This window comes from Schistocerca piceifrons, chromosome 5, assembly GCF_021461385.2.
Source record: "Schistocerca piceifrons isolate TAMUIC-IGC-003096 chromosome 5, iqSchPice1.1, whole genome shotgun sequence".
Lineage (NCBI taxonomy): Eukaryota > Metazoa > Arthropoda > Insecta > Orthoptera > Acrididae > Schistocerca > Schistocerca piceifrons.
The window spans coordinates 643391145-643411903 of record NC_060142.1 but is presented as its reverse complement, the minus strand read 5'-3'; the positions used below and the strand labels follow the sequence as shown (position 1 = coordinate 643411903).

Below are 20759 nucleotides of genomic sequence, written 5' to 3'. Positions count from 1 at the left end.
AGCCAAAAAAACCATATGGAATTCTAGCTCAACAATGTCGTGATGACATCCTTCAAAACAAGCAGATGACAATGAGCTCAGCCATGTCCTCCATTAGTTACAAAACTTTATCAGTTTCCATCATATTCGGGTTCACTGAGTGACAAAGCATCAAAACACACCGTGTATATGACTATATTGTTTCTCCCTGGTGTTGGACTCTGTCCTTCAGTTGTTTTTCGATTATCCTGAACAGATATTTTAATGTTTTCTTAATTTCTGTCTGAACTTTGTGTGCTCTCTTGAACTCTTTCTCATTGTTGAACTCTTTCTTATTGTTCTCAAACCACTGCTGGGCTATTCTGTCGAAGTAAAGCCAGTGAGATCATCAGTTTGATTGGATTTCTGTTTTTGGCTGCTGGCACATCTCTGATGATATGAAGTGCGTTGCTGCACTGAGGTGAAGTCTTTTGACTGACTGTTACAAACAATGTGCATGTTACAAGAGTAACACTTTGTGGTGTGGGCAGTCATGGTGACTGTGACTTGGTCTGCATTTTTCTTCAGTTTGGTAGCTGCTGCTTCTTTTACTAACAGAATTTACATCCACATGCAGTATTGTGGAAGTGTGACTGTTTGATGCCACGCACTGTAGTGAGACATAAATTTGCAATTTTGTTTTAACTAAAATTGGAGTGGGAGTACTATGTTTGTAATTTAAAATATAAGCAAGATTGCGCTGGTAGGTCAGTGCAGAGCTGCATCAGTCTCAGTAGAAAAGCAGTTTTATAATAACACGTTGTGTAAAAAACATTTGATGAAGGGCATCCTGTGTGTGAAGTGCAACTTCTGGTTACATGAAATTATCAAGTTATTAAATAGTGATATTGAAACCCTCAAGAAAGAAACAACATTCTTGAAACAAGAAAACAAAAAACTCTTAAGTGGAAAAAGTTTGTGTCTAGTGAAAACAGTGAAACTATGGTGGAAAATAGCCACAAAAACAGTCATATTGATATTGTTAAACATGATTTGCAAACAAAAAAAAAAGAGTTCTTTATGATGAAACAAACTTAATATCGAACTCAGAATATGTTGAAACTACGAATAAATTTACGTGGACTACAGTAAAGCCAAAAAACAGAACACGAAACCATCAAGAAAGTGAAAAACAAAAACAGAGCACGAGAAACGGTGCACCAATTACATCGAATAAGTTTTCAGCACTAGACTCAGCCAGTGAAACAGTGAATAGTGTAAACAAAAGTAAATATAACAAATCCTGTGATAAAGGCCGAAACAAAAAAATTCTAATGCCTGTAAGCACAAAAAAAGTTATTACAGCCACGGAAAAAGCCTTTCAGCTCCCCTTCATGAAGCTATACACGATGACTATCCTGTATTCGCAAAAGTTAAACCTTGAGCTACATTAAGTGCTGTAGTTGAGAATTTATCAGAAACAAACAGTCTAAAAAAAGATGAGCAAGTTGTAATCATTGACGATGCCAATGGTTTTTACAAAAATGAGAGCAAGTCAGCACTCGCAGTTTACAGGAAGTTATTGCCTAATAAACCTACCAGTGCGACATGATCTCCCGCAGTGGTTATGTATTAATACAGAAATTGAGTGCTGTAATTTAGAACTGCAGAAACTATGTAAAAAACTAAATCATGTGCACTTGCGAGACATAAGCAAACTGAAACGTCAAAACATACCAGTCACAGACTTCACTTAAACAGAAATGGAAAGCTCAAGTTAGTGAACCAGATAACGGAACATTGTAAGGAGCTGCATAAAACCATGGACCCAATCATCTTGGATTATAATCAACAAGTTTTTTTAGGCTCAGTTTCAAGCAACATGATTTTGCTGAACTAGACCCCTTGGGTTGGAAAGAACTCTGTTCACATGCCACAGCAACCGACTTGGAAGTGAGTAAATTGTCATTACAGTGCAGTGTTAAAGACTTGTGTAATAATTCAACTGATTCAGAATACCATGTCACAAAGTGTTGTAAAATATCAGTGCACTTTAGGATAATGCATCTAGGAATAAACTCAGTTTTCTGCAAGTATTTGTGGATGAGAATTCACCACACCTGTTAGTAATTACAGAACATGGACTAAAAGACAATGAAATTAGATGGCTATGTGTTAGCAGATAGTTACTGCAGACAACAACAGAAAGGGGGTGGGGTGGCAATATTTGTAAATGAACATCATTCATTGAAGAAAATCTCATTTGTTGAACAATACTGCAAAGAAGGAACCATTGAAAAGGCTGGTGTTGGGGTCCACATAAACACTCATTCAAGCAGGTTTGCTAAACATAAAGTTATTGGTATGTACCACCTACCAAATACAGATGTGCTGTGCTATCTTGATAGACTTAACAGGGCAATTAGACAAACAGGCCCCACTAACCTTAGTGTAGTTGGAGACTTAAATATTGATGCAATCTCCTGTAGTATAACCTATTTGAAAATAACAGGTATATTAAACTCGTGTAATCTCACAAGTGTAGTGAACTCTGACACTAGAGTACCATATTTACTCGAATCTAAGCCGCACCTGAAAAATGAGTCTCAAAATCAAGGAAAAAAATTTTACCGAATCTACACTGCACCTGAAAGTTGAGACTCGAAATTCAAGGGGAGAGAAACGAAGTTGGTCCATTGTAACATGAGACACAATTTAGGTGGAATGCTTGAAGATACAGCTACAGTAGTTTGGTTCGAGTCGTAAGCTTAGCAGTTAAGCTTTACCAGGTAGGCATTGCTATGCGTCAGGCACTCCGTCCGTATATTTATACGGGCACCCTTCCTTTTTCATGTGCTTCGTCTGGTTTGAATCGATTGCTTATTTTGCTTCGATTTGATACATGCCGTTCTCTTCCTTATAGGTGTTTGCGTCACTCTAAGCTGAAAATGCATTATTGTACTGTGTCATGCATTGTTTGTCGCATTCCGATAATGAGTGTTTACGACCTGTCGCCGCTCGTGGCATGGGTTGCTTTTATGCGCGCTACCGCCGCTTACAATAAAAAAAAAAGAGAGGAATTGTCTCATTAGCGAAATAATGGCAAGAGACTGCTATTTAATAGACTGCGTATGATAGAAGATGTTCTGAACGAGAGTTTAGAGAAAATTTTTCTCCATTTGAAAATTTTTGCAGATGCCTCTTTAGTACATTACATTCTGCACAGAAATTAGAGTCATCTTAGATTTAAAAATCTAGTCAGTTGCCGTGCTTAATTTCTGACTGTATCACTATTCAGCATAAGAATAATACAAATATAAACATGACATTATACGATACGTATATTCTTCCGCGTTTGCGGTTGTCTCACTCTAGTTTCGTAGTTTATTAGGCAGACAGGATTTAAGTGAGATAGCAGCAAACACGAAAGAATACATGGCATAATGTTTACATTTGTATTATTCTTATGGTGAAGAGAATACTGCACGTGGTTTGATGCAGCTCTCCATGCTTTTCTATCCTGTGCAATGCAGAGTAGCAACTCGTATAAAAAAAGAATGAAAATAATTTAGAAGTTAAATGCTGAAATTTAAAACAAAATTTTATTAGGTTTGTAATACATCTTATACGAAATGTTTAAAATATCAGTCATGATTCTGAACCACTATCACTCCATTCTTTGTTGCTCATTTCTTCATACAGAGCATCGTCCTCCATTCCATCTAGTGCATTGGGTATCGAACATTTTTTAAATGCTTGTTGCACAGTCTGATTTGGAACACACTTCCATGCATCGTAAATCCATTGGCACACTTGCGCGTTTTACACGTCCTGTTAGATTAGATTAGATTAGATTTACTTTCATTCCAATTGATCCGTAGTGAGGAGGTCCTCCTGGATGTGGAACATGTCAGAAAAACAACAATACATGACAAATATTTACAACTAAAACAAATAAGCTAATGTACCATTCCACAGGTCCCAAGTGGAATGATCTTCATTTTTAATGAACACTAAGAGTCATTTTACAAATACTAAGGCACTGAATTTAAAATAAAAAACGTTTTTTATTTATTTATAAGGTAATAAACGTGTAATACAACTACTGTAATACTTATTTACAATGAACACATTACTGCACTGAAATGGTGCAGAAGTTAGATTATACTTACACACACACACACACAAATTTTCAGTGAACACATTACTGCACTGAAATTGTGCAGAAGTTATGTTGTACTTATATACAAATCAGTTGGTTTTACTAAGAAATTCATCAATGGAGTAGAAGGAGTTGGCCACCAATAAATCCTTTAGGCTTCTCTTAAACTGAATTTCATTGGTTGTTAAGCTTTTTATGGCTGCTGGCAAGTTATTGAAAATGTGTGTTCCTGAATAATGCACACCTTTTTGTACAAGACTAAGTGACTTTAAATTCTTGTGAAGATTATTCTTATTTCTAGTATTGATTCCATGAATTGAGCTGTTGGTTTGAAAAAGTGATATATTTTTAATGACAAATTTCATTAAGGAATAAATATACTGGGAAGCTGTAGTTAGTATCCCTAGTTCCCTAAACAGGCTTCTGCAGGATGTTCTTGAGTTCACACCACATATAATTCTTACTGCACGTTTTTGTGCCCGGAAAACTTTAGCTTGGCTTGATGAATTACCCCAAAAAATAATCCCATATGACATTATGGAATGAAAGTAAGCATAGTATGCCAGCTTTTTCATTTTTATATCCCCTACGTCTGACAAAATTCGCATTGCAAACAGAGATTTGTTAAGATGCTTCAGCAGTTCTGTGGTGTGCTCCTCCCAATTGAATTTATTATCAAGCTGTAATCCCAAGAATTTAACACTGTCCACTTCTTCTATCTTCTTGTCATCATATGTTAGACATATACTCTTGGGACACCCCTTACAAGTTCTGAACTGCATGTAGTGTGTTTTTTCAAAGTTTAGTGACAAAGAATTGGCTAGGAACCAGTGATTAATGTCCACAAATATTTTATTGGCTGATCTTTCTAAGACTACACTTGATTTGCTATTTATTGCAATGTTTGTATCATCGGCAAACAAAACAAACTTGGCATCTGGTAATGTTACTGATGAAAGGTCATTGATATACACAAGAAAAAGTAAGGGCCCCAAAATGGAACCTTGTGGGACCCCACATGTAATTAGTTCCCAGTTGGATGATGCCTGATAGACATGTATCAAGCTCTTTCCTAATAACACCCTTTGTTTCCTGCCAGAGATATAAGATTTGAACCATTTTGCAGCATTTCCTGTTACACTATAATATTCTAGTTTACTTAAAAGGATATTGTGATTTACACAGTCAAATGCCTTTGATAGATCACAAAATATACCAGTTGCCTGCAATTTTTTGTCTAATGAATTAAGCACATTTTCACTGTAAGTGAAGATAGCCTTCTCAATATCAGAACCTTTTAGAAATCCAAACTGTGACTTTGACAGTATGTTATTTGAGATAAGATTGTTATAAAGACGACGGTACATTACTTTTTCGAAAATTTTTGAGAATGCTGGTAACAGTGAAATTGGACGGAAATTTGATGCTATTTCTTTATCTCCCTTCTTAAATAGTGGCTTAACTTCAGCATATTTCAGCCATTCAGGAAATATTCCACTGATAAACGACTGGTTACACAGATAGCTTAATATGTTACTTAGCTCAGAATCACATTCTTTAATTAACTTTGTTGATATTTCATCATACCCACTAGATGTTTTTGATTTTAAAGATTTTATGATGGACATTATTTCTGTTGGGGTAGTGAGGGTCAAATTCATATTATGGAAATTACTTGAAATGTCTGGTCTAAGGTAATCCATAGCAGCATCTACCGAACCTGACAACCCCATCTTTTCAGTAACAGTTATAAAATGTTTGTTAAAAAGTTCTGCAACACTATACACATCTGTCACCAATGTATCATTTACTCTTAATGCTATTTGTTCCTCTTCATGTCTGGTCCTACCAGTCTCCTCCTTCACTATATCCCATATTGTCTTTATTTTGTTATCTGATATGACTATCTTTTCCTTGTAATATATTTGCTTTGACATCCATATTACAGTCTTTAATATTTTGCAGTATTTCTTATAATGTGCTATAGCATCAACATTGGAAATGTTTCGGATTGACAGATACAGTTTTCTTTTTGTTTTACAAGATACCCTTATTCCTCGAGTAATCCATGGCTTCTTTGTAGATTTTCCTCTAACCTTGGTAAGTTTTGGGGGAAAGCAGTGTTCAAATAAGGTAAGCACTTTATTAGCAAAAATGTTATATTTTTCATTCATGCCATGAGCACTGTAAACATCAGTCCAGTGAATGTCTCTGAGGAGTGTCCTAAAATAATCAATTTTTGGCTTACTGATTACCCTCTTGAGCTCAGATTTAACAGATTTTATATCCTGTTCAGTATTAACATTTAACAGAAGGAACTGCATGTCATGGTCTGAGAGGCCATTGGCTATTGGTTTTGTGATATAATTTTGTTCATTGGACTTTTCTATAAAGATATTATCAATGGCTGTTTGTGAGCAAGTGGCTATCCTAGTGGGGAACTTTACTGTGGGAATTAAGTTGAATGATAGTGTTACTAACTCAAATAAGTTCTTATTCGGAGAGTCTTTAAGGAAATCTACATTGAAATCACCAGCAACCACTATTTCTTTGTTTTTGGTTATTAAATGGGCCAGTACAGCTTCAAGGTGGTTTACAAACAGATTAAAGTTACCTGCAGGTGCTCGATATACACTTAATATTATGAAAGATTTTTTGTGAAAATCTAATTCTGTTGCACATGCTTCCATATGCTGTTCTAGGCAAAATTTATGAATGTCTATGTTCTTAAATTTATGACAGTTCCTGATGAATGTGGCAACTCCTCCTTTCTCCATTTCTGATCTACAAAAGTGAGATGCTAACCTAAACCCTGTAACACTTAAAAGTTCTATACCAGTGGTCACATGATGTTCAGAGAGGCAGATTATGTCAGCTGGGTTTGAAGACTCTAATTCATCTATGCATATAGTTAATTCATTAATTTTATTTCTCAGTCCTCGAATATTTTGATGCAATAAAGATAGCTGACATTTCACATTGTCTGAGTTAAAATTGGGTGGAGTTAAAATATCTGCTGACAGTTGAAAATTCTTAACCAGTGTCAGTTGTCTGTCGCTTTTCGAAAGCCCATCTGTGTACATGTGTTTAAGCTTGTAGAGAGGATATAAAATGTAGACTGGCAATGGCAAGGAAAGCGTTTCTGAAGAAGAGAAATTTGTTAACATCGAGTATAGATTTAAGTGTCAGGAAGTTGTTTCTGAAAGTATTTGTATGGAATGTAGCCATGTATGGAAGTGAAACATGGACAATAAATAGTTTAGACAAGAAGAGAATAGAAGCTTTCGAAATGTGGTGCTACAGAAGAATGCTGAAGATTAGATGGGTAGATAACATAACTAAAGAGGAGGTATTGAATAGAATTGGGGAGAAAAGGAGTTTGTGGCACAACTTGACTAGAAGAAGGGATCGGTTGGTAGGACATGTTCTGAGGCATCAAGGGATCACCAATTTAGTACTGGAGGGTAAAAATCGTAGAGGGAGACCAAGAAATGAATACACTAAGCAGATTCAGAAGGATGTAGGCTGCAGTAGGTACTGGGAGATGATGAAGCTTGCACAGGATAGAGCTGCATCAAACCAGTCTCATGACTGAAGACCACAACAACAAGAACGACAATATTGTTGGTATTTTTGTTTAAAGAAATTTATTATTGTTGCTACAAATATTTGAAAGGCTGTTACATTCGAAGACGAACAATACAGAATTTCTATTTACTCCATTGGATAATATATGAAAATGCAGTAGTCGAAACTCGGGGCAGAGAAAAAAAGCTCGTCTTCTACCTTTTTTTAAAAATTTATTTACTGACGCAGAGGTTTTGGCGCCAATATTTATCTTCGTGCCTGCAAAGCATGCCTGTGTAGCACTACATATATTTGACGCAATAAGTTAGTTGTGGCGGCACCTACCAACATTTTTCAGAACTTCCGATTACTTTACACTCGATTCTAAGCTGCAGGCGGTTTCCAAATGAATTTATTCAATAAGCATTTTATCTCTCCTTTTGACCAATCAGCTCCTACTATAGATCTACAGGCTGGCACACCAAATGAGGTCACGGATGGTATAGAGCTCAAATTTATGGAGGTAAATCAACAGGAAATATTAAACACAATGCTTTTGATTCAGTAAACCCTGAGCTTCTCTTTTTTTTTTTTTTTTTTTTAAAAACTGTGGGCGTACAATATCAGTGATGCATCAATGAAACTTCTATTCACCTATTTGGTGAATCAGAAACAGTGTACCAAACTTACATGTCAAATTGACAGTAAGATCTTAACCTTTAAATCCACAAGTGAAACAATGACACAGGGAGTCCCTCAAGGCTCAATTATTGGACCTTTCCTCTTTTTAGCGCATATTAATGACGTTGTACACCCCATTAACTCGTACATTGTAAATTATGCTAATGATTCCTCATTTTTATTTCATGGTAAAGACTGTGAGGAACTGAAATTCTCAGCAAGTAATGGGATACTAGAATTAAATTCATATTTTCCTGCACAAGGATTAAAGGTCAATGCAAATAAATTCCAGATGCTAATATTTACAACTGGCAGCTCACATCACTCATGCATAAACGAGGTACGTGGCCAGTGGCAGAGGAAGCAAATGAGTGTAAATTTCTAGGGGTCTGTCTGGACTCAAACCTCCGGGGGATTAGCCACGTTAATGTTGTATGTAAAGAAATCAGCAATGGGCTGTATCTTCTTACCCAACGGTCCAAAATGGTGCCCACCCACAAGCTTAAAACTGTGTATTATGGGACAATCTATCCCTATCTCAGCTATTGTATAGAAATATGAGGTTGTGCTGCAGACATTCACCTTAACAGAGTACTATTGCTGCAAAAAAGAGGGTTAAGGATTATACATGGACTAGGCTATAAAGACTCTTACCATGATGTTTTCAGACAACACAAGTACTTCACCATATACTCCTTGTATCTTTATAAATTGTTTTGTCTCACAGAAAACTGAAGTAACTAAATGTAGTGATATACATGACCACAACACCAGGCCCAAAGAGAATTACTACTGACAAAGAACAAGATTAAAAATGATGGACCAGCCACTTGTGCTGGCGAAACGTCAGAAAATAGGCAGTTTGTCAACAAGTGGCCACGAAAGCCTTAACAATTTTGTAGAGAAATATCTGTCATGCCATGTACATTGCAGACAGAGGTCCATATGCAAGTCTAGGTCCAAGTGTGGTTGACATCAATAAGCAAACATTGAGAGAGTAATGCTTTATGAATGGTTATGTTCAGTGGATCCAACAGTACTACTGCTTTTAATTCCTATAATGGGCCTGTGGGTCTGTCCTTAATATGCCATTACCATGAAACCTTTCCTTGTTCATATTATTGGTGGATCTGAAGAGCATGCACATAACACCTTTGGTCCCTGAGTCTGAGTGCATTTGATATTATTGGACTGGATGATTATGAAAATCAATACAGGTAGAGTGTGTGTGTGTGTGTGTGTGTGTGTGTGTGTGTGTGTGTGTGTGTGTGTGTGCTCCTCCATACGAAATTGAGTAGATGGTAAATGCATTGTACAAAATGACATATCCCACACAGAGCAAATCTTATGAATAAAAATATTCAACAGGGAACATTTCATTGTGTGTTATTTTGTCAAAAAAATCGATATGGTGAGACTTGGGATGTGTGAAAATACAAGTTAATTCTTACAGTAAAATAAAAACAGCAAACAGCCCCTTTTCATTATTCTATTTATTAGGAAGAAATAGCACTATTGCCTGTTTAGAACTAACGAGTTCATCCTCAGACGCATTTAAAATTACATTATGCTGTAAAAATTAGATATACAGCATAAAAAAATTACAAATGTGACCCTGTTAACTTGAAACCATAATGGCACTATTTGTTCTAATAAATAGAAGTATCAGCAATGTATGGTTGCTGTTTTTAGCTTATTGTAAGAACTAACCTGTAAATTCACTAGCTCAGTCTCCTGAACTGAATTCTACATAGCATGGCACACTCCTGAGAATTGTGTTACCACTTGCAGTCCTCACTCTACCTGTGCTGTGCTGGCAGCAATTCTACAAAGAGAGAGGTATTAAATTGCCATAGAGCTTCTGGACCGCATTATTAACAGCCTTACACACTATTGTATTGCTACATAAGTAATCATACTGTGTTACTTAACGTGGACCTGCTGGTATATCCAGTTTCATATCTTTCAACATTGTTCAAAATTTAAACTAAATTGCTTGTCTCAAAGAGTGTTTTTCTCTGTTTATGCCAGTTTGTGCATTATATTCTTTGGCTAAGTATGTTTGTGACTCTTCCATGATTTATGAGAACCAGTGTTCATAAGGAACCTTGACAGATATGTAATAGAAATTTCATCATATGGAGTTAATATGTTCTCTATTTATGTCTACCATCTAAATATGAAGAGTCCTTCATCCATTGTGTGTAATTTAAAATACTGAATACTTCTTCTGTTGATGCTTGTTAATGAGACTTGTTGAGTGTACACAACAGCACAAAACTGCCAGTGACATGCTGCTTGTTTTATACTACCAAAGTTGCTGCCTTCTGCATTGTGTCCCTGACCAATAAAGTGAAAGGTCAAGAAATCCATTGCTAAGAACATCACTGAATTATATGATTTGTGGTTGAGACCCCTCACTTTAATCCAAATCAGAGAACCCAGATATATTTTATATTCAGTACTGCAAATAGTAATCTTTTCCATTGCCCTGTTAACAACACCAACATTCTTCACACTGTCTGAAAGCCTTAGATTGAAAATGACATGTTTAAACTGTTAATTAAATAGGCTAAGTTCTTGCTTCTCAGTTGTCTTCCAAATGGGCAATGATTTACCAGTAATGCCTTACCTATCTGTTTGGAAATATACTTGGGCATTTGCATATTTCCAGGGAGCCCATGGATTTATCAGTCAGCATCAGTGGGCTTCTGAAGTCAAAGCATTTATAAACTTGGAAGCAGCAGGTTCAGGAGGAAAGGAAATTTTATTCCAGGCTGGACCTAAGAATCCTTGGCTTCTAAAGGTAAGAGTACACTTTCTAACCACACCTTTAACCCTCAGATTTTGTTCTACCTTTTGTATTTTTTGTTATTGCAGTGGTTGATAATTGGATGGTTATTAGGAAACTACAGTTTTATTGATGTCTTATTGAGTGTTTGTGGGACATTGAGGGTGGCTTCTTACTTCTATGATGTTAATGAAGGCAAGAACTCTGCTATCTTAATAGTGTTATCTGTTACTCTCATTAATTTACACTACTGTCAATCTAAGAAAGTAGCTCTTATTTGATTATTTGAATAGTTATTTCTCTTAATGTTTTTTAACCCTATGTGATAGACTTGATTAAATTTCTCTGTTATTAAATTGAAGCTGATATACAAGTACAGACTAAATTCTCTTATTGTAAAATAATTATCACACCTCAGCATCTGTTCAAAAATGTGTTACCTTATGTGATAGACTTTAAAAGTGAGAGGTTAATATTTCCCCAGACCCTGTGTCAGCCACTGAGACATAATGAATAATTGCAGGCTATGCTATGCAAATCACCAGTTCAGTTCCCATCTTTTGCAAGTATTTATCATTTAAATTTGTAGTTTTTGGAAGTTCTGGGATTACTTATTCATGATATAATGTAATTTGCTAGAACATTCCAAGTTTGTACGTATAGGAGCACTTTCTCCAGAGACAGGAAGTTCAGTTGCACATGTACTTTTGTGTGTGCTCAACAAACACTCTTTCAATGTGAAGTATTAGTTTTGTTGATGAGTCTGTTCTTACAACTGGTACTTTATTTCGGATTCTACATGACGCAGTTTTGTGGGGAGGCTAGGTATCTCTGACATCAATGCTACTGTTGCTGCAATAAGGCTATGCAAACATTGTAGCCTTCACAAACAGAAATCCAAGTACAAACAATGTGTTCTGCATATGGCTTGCATTGTCAGTGAATAGTGGATACAAAACCATGCAACTTGTGTTCAGAGAAAGACTGAACTTTTGAAATAGCATGCTGACTAGCAGCGCACTGCGGTTACTATGCACGCCTAGTGGCAAGCCTGCACAACAAACTGCTGTTAGCCTTGTTTCGCTGTGACTATTGGTTGTTGCTACAACTGCTGAAGTGAGCACATGCACAAAGTCTTTGTCAGATTAGTGACAAAGCATCAGTGAAAGAGTTTGAAGGACAGCATGTGTGTGTGAAATTTTACTACAAACTTGCTGCAACTTTTACAGAGATATTTTGACTGGTTTGCAAACATATGGTGAGCACAGTATTAGTTGCACACAGAGATATGAGTGTTTTAAGCATTTTGTACAAGGCAGAATGCTGGTCATTGAGGATCACAGGCCTTTACGATCTTCCACATCAACAGATGATGACCATGTTGAGAAAGATTGTGCTGTGATTCTTTGAAATTGTTGTTTAACTGTTCAAGAAGCTGGTGGATAAGTGAGCATCAACGTAGGATCATGCCATCAAATTGTGAGTGAAAAATGTGTGATGTATCATGTCAGTGCAAAATTAATGCTGTGTTTGTTGGCTGGCAATTAGAAACAGACCCATGTTGAAATCAGCCAGGAACTGCTTGCCACTGCAAATGACAGTGAAAACATCCTTGAGAACATCATAACATGAGAAATGGGTCTATGACTATGATGTTGAAATGAAGATGCAGCCATTGCAGTGAGAGGGCAAAGGGCTTCCTCATCCAAAAAACGCACATATGTTTTTTGACTACTAAGGCACTGTCTATCAGCAATTTGTACCACCTAGTCAGATGGTAAACAAGGAAGTCAACCAGGGAATTTTAGCACATTTGAGGAATATGTGCACAGGAAGAGGGTTGAACCAGACTCTCAACTATCTGCTGGCCCATGCACCACTCTTTGTCCATACTATCTGCCTAACCATCCTACTCCCATTGTGACTGTCTACCCTATTCTCTGGACACAGATCCAGCAGATTTTCCTGTTTGGCAAATTTAAAATCACATTGAATGCACATCATTTCCAAACCCTAGAGGAGATTCAGGGCAGTGTGATGAGACCTACATACCATCTCACAAAGTGCAATCTGAGAGGCTTCCAAAGATGGAAAAAGCGTTGGGAATGGTGTATTGCCAGTGGAGGGGACTACTTTGAGGAGGGACGGCGCTTAAATTGTAGCATGATGACCATATTTCTTTTATTTTTTATGTACTTTTTACAAACCTTATGCATAAATAAGATGCATATCAGGCATCCGGCATAGTTTTTGGGAGGCACTGGCCAGGATTCGATGAAGTGACTGAAAGGAGTTGACTGTGTTGCTTAAATACAATTGTTACGGTGAAATGGTGTATCTTTTGAATCTGTCCTTAGATTTGGACAGCATAGCCCAACAGTGGTTTGAGAACAATGAAAAAGAGTTCAAGAAACAGGACAAATTTCAGACAGAAATTTAGAAAACATTGAAACATAAGGTGATAATCAGCAGCAGGCCAGCGTAGACAAAAAACAACTAAAGAACAGAGCCTAACACCAGGAATTCTAGTGCTTTGTCATACAGTGAACCGAAATATGATGAAAATTGACAGAGTTTCACAACTTATGAAGGATGTGACTGAGTTCATCTTCAAATGCTTCTTTTGAAGTGTATCAACTCCACAGTACACTTCATCAGGTAGTGCCAGCACATTGAGACAATGCACCAGAAAGAGTATGCTGAAACATATCTGACAATCTTCTGAATGCAACCACTGTCATGGAATCCTATATGTACTTCACATTGTTAATACAGTAATAAGTCAGAGAAAAGAGAGGAGGGTTTATGACATCTCTTAATGTTGAATCCAGAGGGTCAGAAGTATCAGTGTTGAATGATGAACTCAGTCAGATGGGAGTAGCATTGCTAATTCAATAAGAGGTTCATTGGTCATTGGCACTGATCGCCGCAAGACAGGCTTACATTGAGGAATATAAATCTCAGGTTTATGCTGCAACTATCAGGCAACATCCAAAGTTCTTGATGATACTGATGCAACCATCTTACATACCAATTAAGTTGCCATCCACAAAAATGGACATTTAGAGAACTGGGGGCAACATGCACAGGTATGTTTCCATTGTGGACACCTGGGAATGTTTTTTTTGGTCATCAGTCTACAGTAGCACTTGCAACCTACATCAGTTTTCCTGTGGACAGTGGGGTCTTGAACCTTTACTTGCATGGCGAATTTGGATGTTTCCATTCCATACTCTGCCGTTTACTCTCTGTCTCGTAAGAGGGATTCATGTTTCGTCACCAGTAATGATCCTGTCTAAGAAGTTGTCCCCTTCGTTACCATAGCGATCCAAATGTTTTTTTGCAGATGTCCAAGCGCGTTTGTTTATGCAAATGTGTGAGTTGTTTTGGGACCCATCTTGCACAAACTTTATGAAACCCAAGTCTGTTGTGGATGACTTCGTAGGCAGAACCATGAGTAATTTGCAGATGATGTGCCACTTCGTCAATAGTTAATTGTCTGTCTAAGAGAATCATTTCACATGAACGCTCAATGATTTCTTCATTTGTGGTGGCAAACGGTCGTCTGGCTCCTTCATAGTGCGTAACACTTGCACGACCATTTCAGAATTTTTCAGTCCATTCGTAGGCACTCCATTGTGCCATTGTGGCAAAACACTGTTCCCACACTGTACCAAAAGTCTTCGATGAATTTCGGTCCCTGACACGCCTTCCAACCACAAAAAACTGATCACTGAACGTTGCTCTTCTTTGGTGCAAATAGACAGCAGAGCAGCCATGATTAACAGGGTGGCAGAGATAACTGAAGTAACCTAGCAGCTTGAAAAACAAATAAACAAAACATGCGTCATCAATGTAAACTAACAGTACTACCAAAATAAACAAAAATATAACAAAACTGCGGCTAATAATTGACTTACCCTCATACTTCAGTCTCTCACAAGACGCTACCAATCCAGATGACATACTCGAGTGAGATTTAGGGGAGGAAGTAGAGGATGATGAATCGGAGTCATTAGTTGACCACTGATAGCGATGGGAGACTAACAACTTCGAAAACTGGGAAGTCATCAGTAAAAATATTCAGATCAGCTGAAGCAACCTTTGAAAGTCTGGCTAGCTGATGCACACCACTGAAAATAGGACCAGACTTATTGAAACCTTTTGCAGTGAAATCCTGTCAGAGGAAAGTCGTAAAACTGGATCAAAAAGGTTCAAATGGCTCTGAGCACTATGGGACTCAACTGCTGAGGTCATTAGTCCCCTAGAACTTAGAACTAGTTAAACCTAACTAACCTAAGGACATCACACACATCCATGCCCGAGGCAGGATTCAAACCTGCGACCGTAGTGGCCTCGCAGTTCCGGACTGCAGCGCCAGAACCGCGTGGCCGCTTCGGCCGGCGAACTGGATCACAAATCAATGATTCTAATATGAAACATTACAGTTCTAGGACGTGAAATTCCACTTGTGTGCGCAACCCTGCATGTCGGTAGCCTATGTGGTGTATGACTCCTGATGTTAATACGACACTGATTAAACCAGAGCCTAGCCACAACAAGGTGCATCTGTTGATCATAGTATTCAATTTACAGAGCACAGACATTGCTGAAAGATAATCTGTAGGGTCCAAAAGTGGTCATGAGCAATACATTTAAATTCAAAATGGTGGAGAAAGACGTCCCAGCCCTTCCAAGACTCGTCAAAGGCAACATGAACCAGAGCCTAGTCACAAAAAGGTGCATCTGTTGACCATAGTATTCAATTTACAGAGCACAGAAGTTGTTGAAAGGTAATCACTAGGGTCCAAAAGTGGTTTTGAGCAATAAGGTGTAATTCAGAATGGCGGAGGAAGACGTCCCAGCCCCCCAAAACTCATCAAAGATATCAAACAGCAATAGGGACATGTTTACATTCTTGTTGCTGTTGAGAGATGAGCTGCAGGAGAGCAGCGTACTGTTGTTCTTGAGTCAGAAACTTGCTTTTGTTGGGACAGATGCTGCTGCCAAAGTTCCATAAACTTGGTATCCATAACACTGTCACTAGTTGCAGATGTATCGCTGAAAACAGTAGGGTAAATCCTCATCGGCATTAAACTACCTGCACCTGCTATGATACCATAAAATGTAAGCCAAGCCAAGTTGATTTTGAACAGAACACAGGAAGAATGCCAGTAACACAGAAGGGTCGGTACACATAAAGCAGCTAGGCATGGTAAGTATTTACTCAAGAGGTGTGCTATTCAGTACTGTTTGTCACAGGCCTTGAACTGAGCGGCTATCAGCCAAGCCCTGTGATCTGGTGGCACGCCTTTGGTGGTGCCTGACTGAAACTAGCTGCAATGCCGCCAATCCACTATTGATAAGGCCCTCTGGCGTGGATGTTGAACTCTCAGATTTTTTTTTTTTTTTTTTGGGGGGGGGGGGGGGGGAGGAGTGTATTAACGTCTTGAAATCCCCCATACTTCCACCTTGGATCCACACTTACATCTCAAAGAATAAAATGGTAAGTGGCAACTGCTACCTCACGACTGAACAACTGCACATGACGTTTTTTAGTGCAAAGGACTTCACACAGTATAACGTAATCTATAGCGGTACATAAAATTTCAGTGTGACACATGCCCCAAGCAGTTATGTAAATTGTTGCATGTGCTAATATTGTTGAATGTATGTATTCCTGTACAGCCCACTAGAGCTTGCCACCTTGAGTAAAATTATACAACTGCATAGCTGAGTCGAGTAATGTCAAACTGAGTAGGGTATTCGCACAAGCGTTATGGGAAAGGTCATCAGTCCTCTGGCTGGTTTTATCCAGTCACCACGAATTCCTCTCCTGTGCTAACCTCTTCATCTTAGAGTATCACTTGCAACCTACATCCTCAATTATTTGCTTTATGTATTCTAGTCTCTCTCTTCCTCTACAGTTTTTGCCCTCTACAGCTTCCTCTTGTACCATGGAAGTCATTCCCTCGTGTCTTAATGTCTTAACAGATGTCCTATCATCCTGTCCCTTCCCTTATCAGTGTTTTCCACATATTCCTTTCCTCTCGAATTCTCACTGAACCTCCTCATTCCTTGCTTTTTCAGTCCACCTACTTTTCAACATTTGTTTGTAGCTCCACATCTCAAATGCTTCGATTCTCTTCTGATCCAGTTTTCCCAAAGTCCATGTTTCACTACCATATGATGCTATACTCAAGACGTACATTCTCAGAAATTTCTTCCTTAAATTAAGGCCGATATTTGATATTAGTAGACTTCTCTTGGCCAGGATTGCCTTTTTTGCCATTCCTAACCTGCTTTTGATATTCTCCTTACTCTGTCCATCACTGGTTATTTTACTGCCTAGGTAGCACAATTCCGTAACTTCATCTACTCCGTGACCATCAATTCTGATGTTAAGCTTCACACTGTTCTCATTTCTACTACTTTCCATTACCTTCGTCTTTCATCAATTTACTCTGAATCCATACTCTGTACTCATTAAACTGTTCATTCCATTCAGCAGATCATGTAATTCTTCTTCACTTTCAATCAGAATAGCAATGTCATCAGCGAATTGTATCGTTGATATTCTTTCACCTTGAATTTTTACTCCACTTCTGAACCTTTCTTTTATTTCCATCATTGCTTCCTCGATGTACAGATTGAACAGTAGGAACAAAGGTCTACATCCTAGTCTTACACCCTTTTTAATATGAGCACTTTGTTCTTGGTCATGCACTCTTATTATTCCCTCTTGGCTGTTGTACATATTGCATATGACCCATCTCTCCCTATAGCTTACCCGTATTTTTCTCAGATTTTCAAACATCTTGCACCATTTTAATTGTAGAATGCTTTTTCCAAGTCGACAATTCCTAAGAATATGTCATGATTTTTCTTTAGCCTTGCTTCCATTATTAACTGCAATATCAGAATAGCCTTTCTCATACCTTTACCTTTCCTAAAGCCAAACTGTTTTTTTAGTGCATCCTCAATTTTCTTTTCCATTCTTCTGTATATTATTCATGTAAGCAACTTGGATGCATGAGCTGTTAAGCTGATCCCGCTGTAATTCTCACACTTGTCAGCTCTTTCAGTCTTCAGAATTATGTGGATGGCATTTTTCCGAAAGTCAGATGGTAAGTCGCCAGAGTCATACATTCTACACACCAACGTGAATAGTCGTTTTGCTGCCACTTCCCCCAGTGATTTTAGAAATTGTGATGGAATGTTATCCATCCCTTCTGTCTTATTTGATCTTAAGTCCTCCAAAAGTCTTTTAAATTCTGATTCTAATGCTGGATCCCCTATCTCTTCTAAATCGACTCCTGTTTCTTATTCTATCGCAGACAAATCTTCTACCTCATAGAGGATTTCAGTGTGTTCTTTCCACCTATCCGCTCTCTCCTTTGCATTTAACAGTGGAATTCCTGTAGCACTCTTAATGTTGTCACCCTTGCTTTTAATGTCACCAAAGGTTGTTTTGACTTTCCCGTATGCTGAGTCTGTCTTTCCGACAATCATTTTTCAATACCTTCACATTTTTCCTGCAGCCATTTCGTCTTAGCTTCCCTGCACTTCCTATTTATTTCATTCCTCAGCGACATGTATTTCTGTACTCCTGAGTTTCCCAGTACATTTTTGTACTTCCTCCTTTCATTGATCAATTGAAGTATTTCTTCTGTTACTCATAGTTTCTTTGCAGTTATCTTCTTTGTACCTATGTTTTCCTTCCCAACTTCTGTAATGGCCCTTTTTCCTTATTGTTGTATCTATAGCCTTAGAGAACTTCAACCATATGTTGTTGTTCCTGAGTTCTTCTGCATTCCACTTCTTTGCATATTGATTCTTCCTGACTAATGTCTTAAGCTTCAGCCTACTCTTCATCACTACTATATTGTGATCTCAGTCTATATCTGCTCCTGGGTACATCTTACAATCCAGTATCTTGTTTCGGAATCTCTGTCTGACAACGATGTAACCAAACTGTAATCTTCCCATATCACCCGGCCTTTTCCAAGTATACCTCCTCGTCTTGTGATTTCTGAACAGATTATTTGCTATTACTAGCTGTAACTTGTCATAGAATTTAATTAGTCTTTCTCCTCTCCCATTCCTTGTCCCAAGCCCATATTCTCCTGTAACTTTTTCTTCTAATCCTTCCCCTACAATGGCATTCCAGTGTCCAATGACTATTAGATTTTCATATTCCTTTACATACTGTATTATCCTTTCAGTATCCTTTCTCTATCTCTTGATCTTCAGCTTGTGATGTCAGCTTGTATACCTGAACTATTGTTGTTGGTTTGCTGTCGATTCTGATAAGAACAACCCTATCACTGAATTGTTCACAGTGACACACTCTGTCCCCTACCTCCTTATTCATAATGGATTCTACTCCCATTATAAAATTTTCTGCTGCTTTTGATATTACCCTACACTCATCGAACCATAAATTCTGGTTTTCTTTCCATTTCACTTCACTGACCCCTAGTATACCAGGATTGAGCATTTGCATTTTCTTTTTCAGATTTATTAGTTTCCCTGTTACATTCAAGCTTCTGACATTCCATGCCCCAACTCGTAGAACGTTATCCTTTCATTGATTATTCAATCTTTTTCTCATGGTAACCTCCCCTTGGCAGTCCCCTCCGGGAGATCCAAATGGGGGACTATTCCAGAATCTTTTGTCAATGAAGAGATCATCATGACTCTTCTTCAATTACAGGCCACATGTCCTGTGGATAAACGTTAAATATCTTTAATGCAGTAGTTTCCACTGCCTACTGCATTCTCATGCCATTGATCATTGCTGATTCTTCTGCATCTAGGGCAGTTTCCCACCCCTAGGACAATTTGACACCCGTTATTGATTTTCCTACTCGGGTGGTAAAGGATAGCAGCTCACTGACAGATAACTTCTTTATAGAACAGGATAAGTTTAACCAGATAAATGCTCAGCCTGTTGAGAATTATCTTTCTGATCATGGTGCACAGCTAGTTACAATATATGACATAGCTCCATTCAGCAATACTAAACAGTCCTCCAAAGCAGTACGTTCAGTCAACGATTTAACAATTGCAAATTTCAGGGAAAGCCTACAGCAGTTAGACTGGGTTGAGGTGTACCGTGAACCTGATGCCAATTTAAAATATAATTTATTTCATGACTTTTCGTAAATGCATTTGAAAACTGCTTCCCCAAGAAAATAGTTAAATATACTCGTAAGAAACCTTATATCTAACCATGTCTTACTGAGGGTATAAAAATGTCTTGTAACCGGAAAAGGGAAATGTATCTGACAGCAAGAAAGAGTAGTGACCCAGAAACTATCAAACATTATAAAAACTACTGTGTTATATTAAGAAAAGTTATTAAAAAATCCAGAAATATGTGTATCATGTCTGAAATCAGCAACTCTGATAATAAAATTAAAACAATTTGGAATATTATTAAAAGAGAAACAGGTCAACCAAGAGCACAGGAAGACACTATTGCCATCAAAATGAATGAAAACTTTACGAACAAAAAGTCAGAAGTTGAAAATATTTTTAATAATCATTTTCTAAATGTTGTGGATATATTAGGATCCAGGTGTTCATTAGAAGATG

At 37.7% G+C, this 20759-nt stretch overlaps 1 protein-coding gene across 2 annotated transcripts in view; it reads left to right on the top strand.

The window, feature by feature from the left end:
- The window catches only part of LOC124798387 (endoplasmic reticulum metallopeptidase 1-like), a 250540-nt gene that overhangs the window by 72342 nt on the left and 157439 nt on the right, over positions 1–20759 (top strand). For both annotated transcript variants that reach the window (XM_047261761.1, XM_047261760.1), the window contains exon 4: positions 11043–11174. In XM_047261761.1, coding sequence (XP_047117717.1) covers positions 11043–11174 — 132 coding nt within the window. The remainder of the gene's footprint in view (positions 1–11042; positions 11175–20759) is intronic.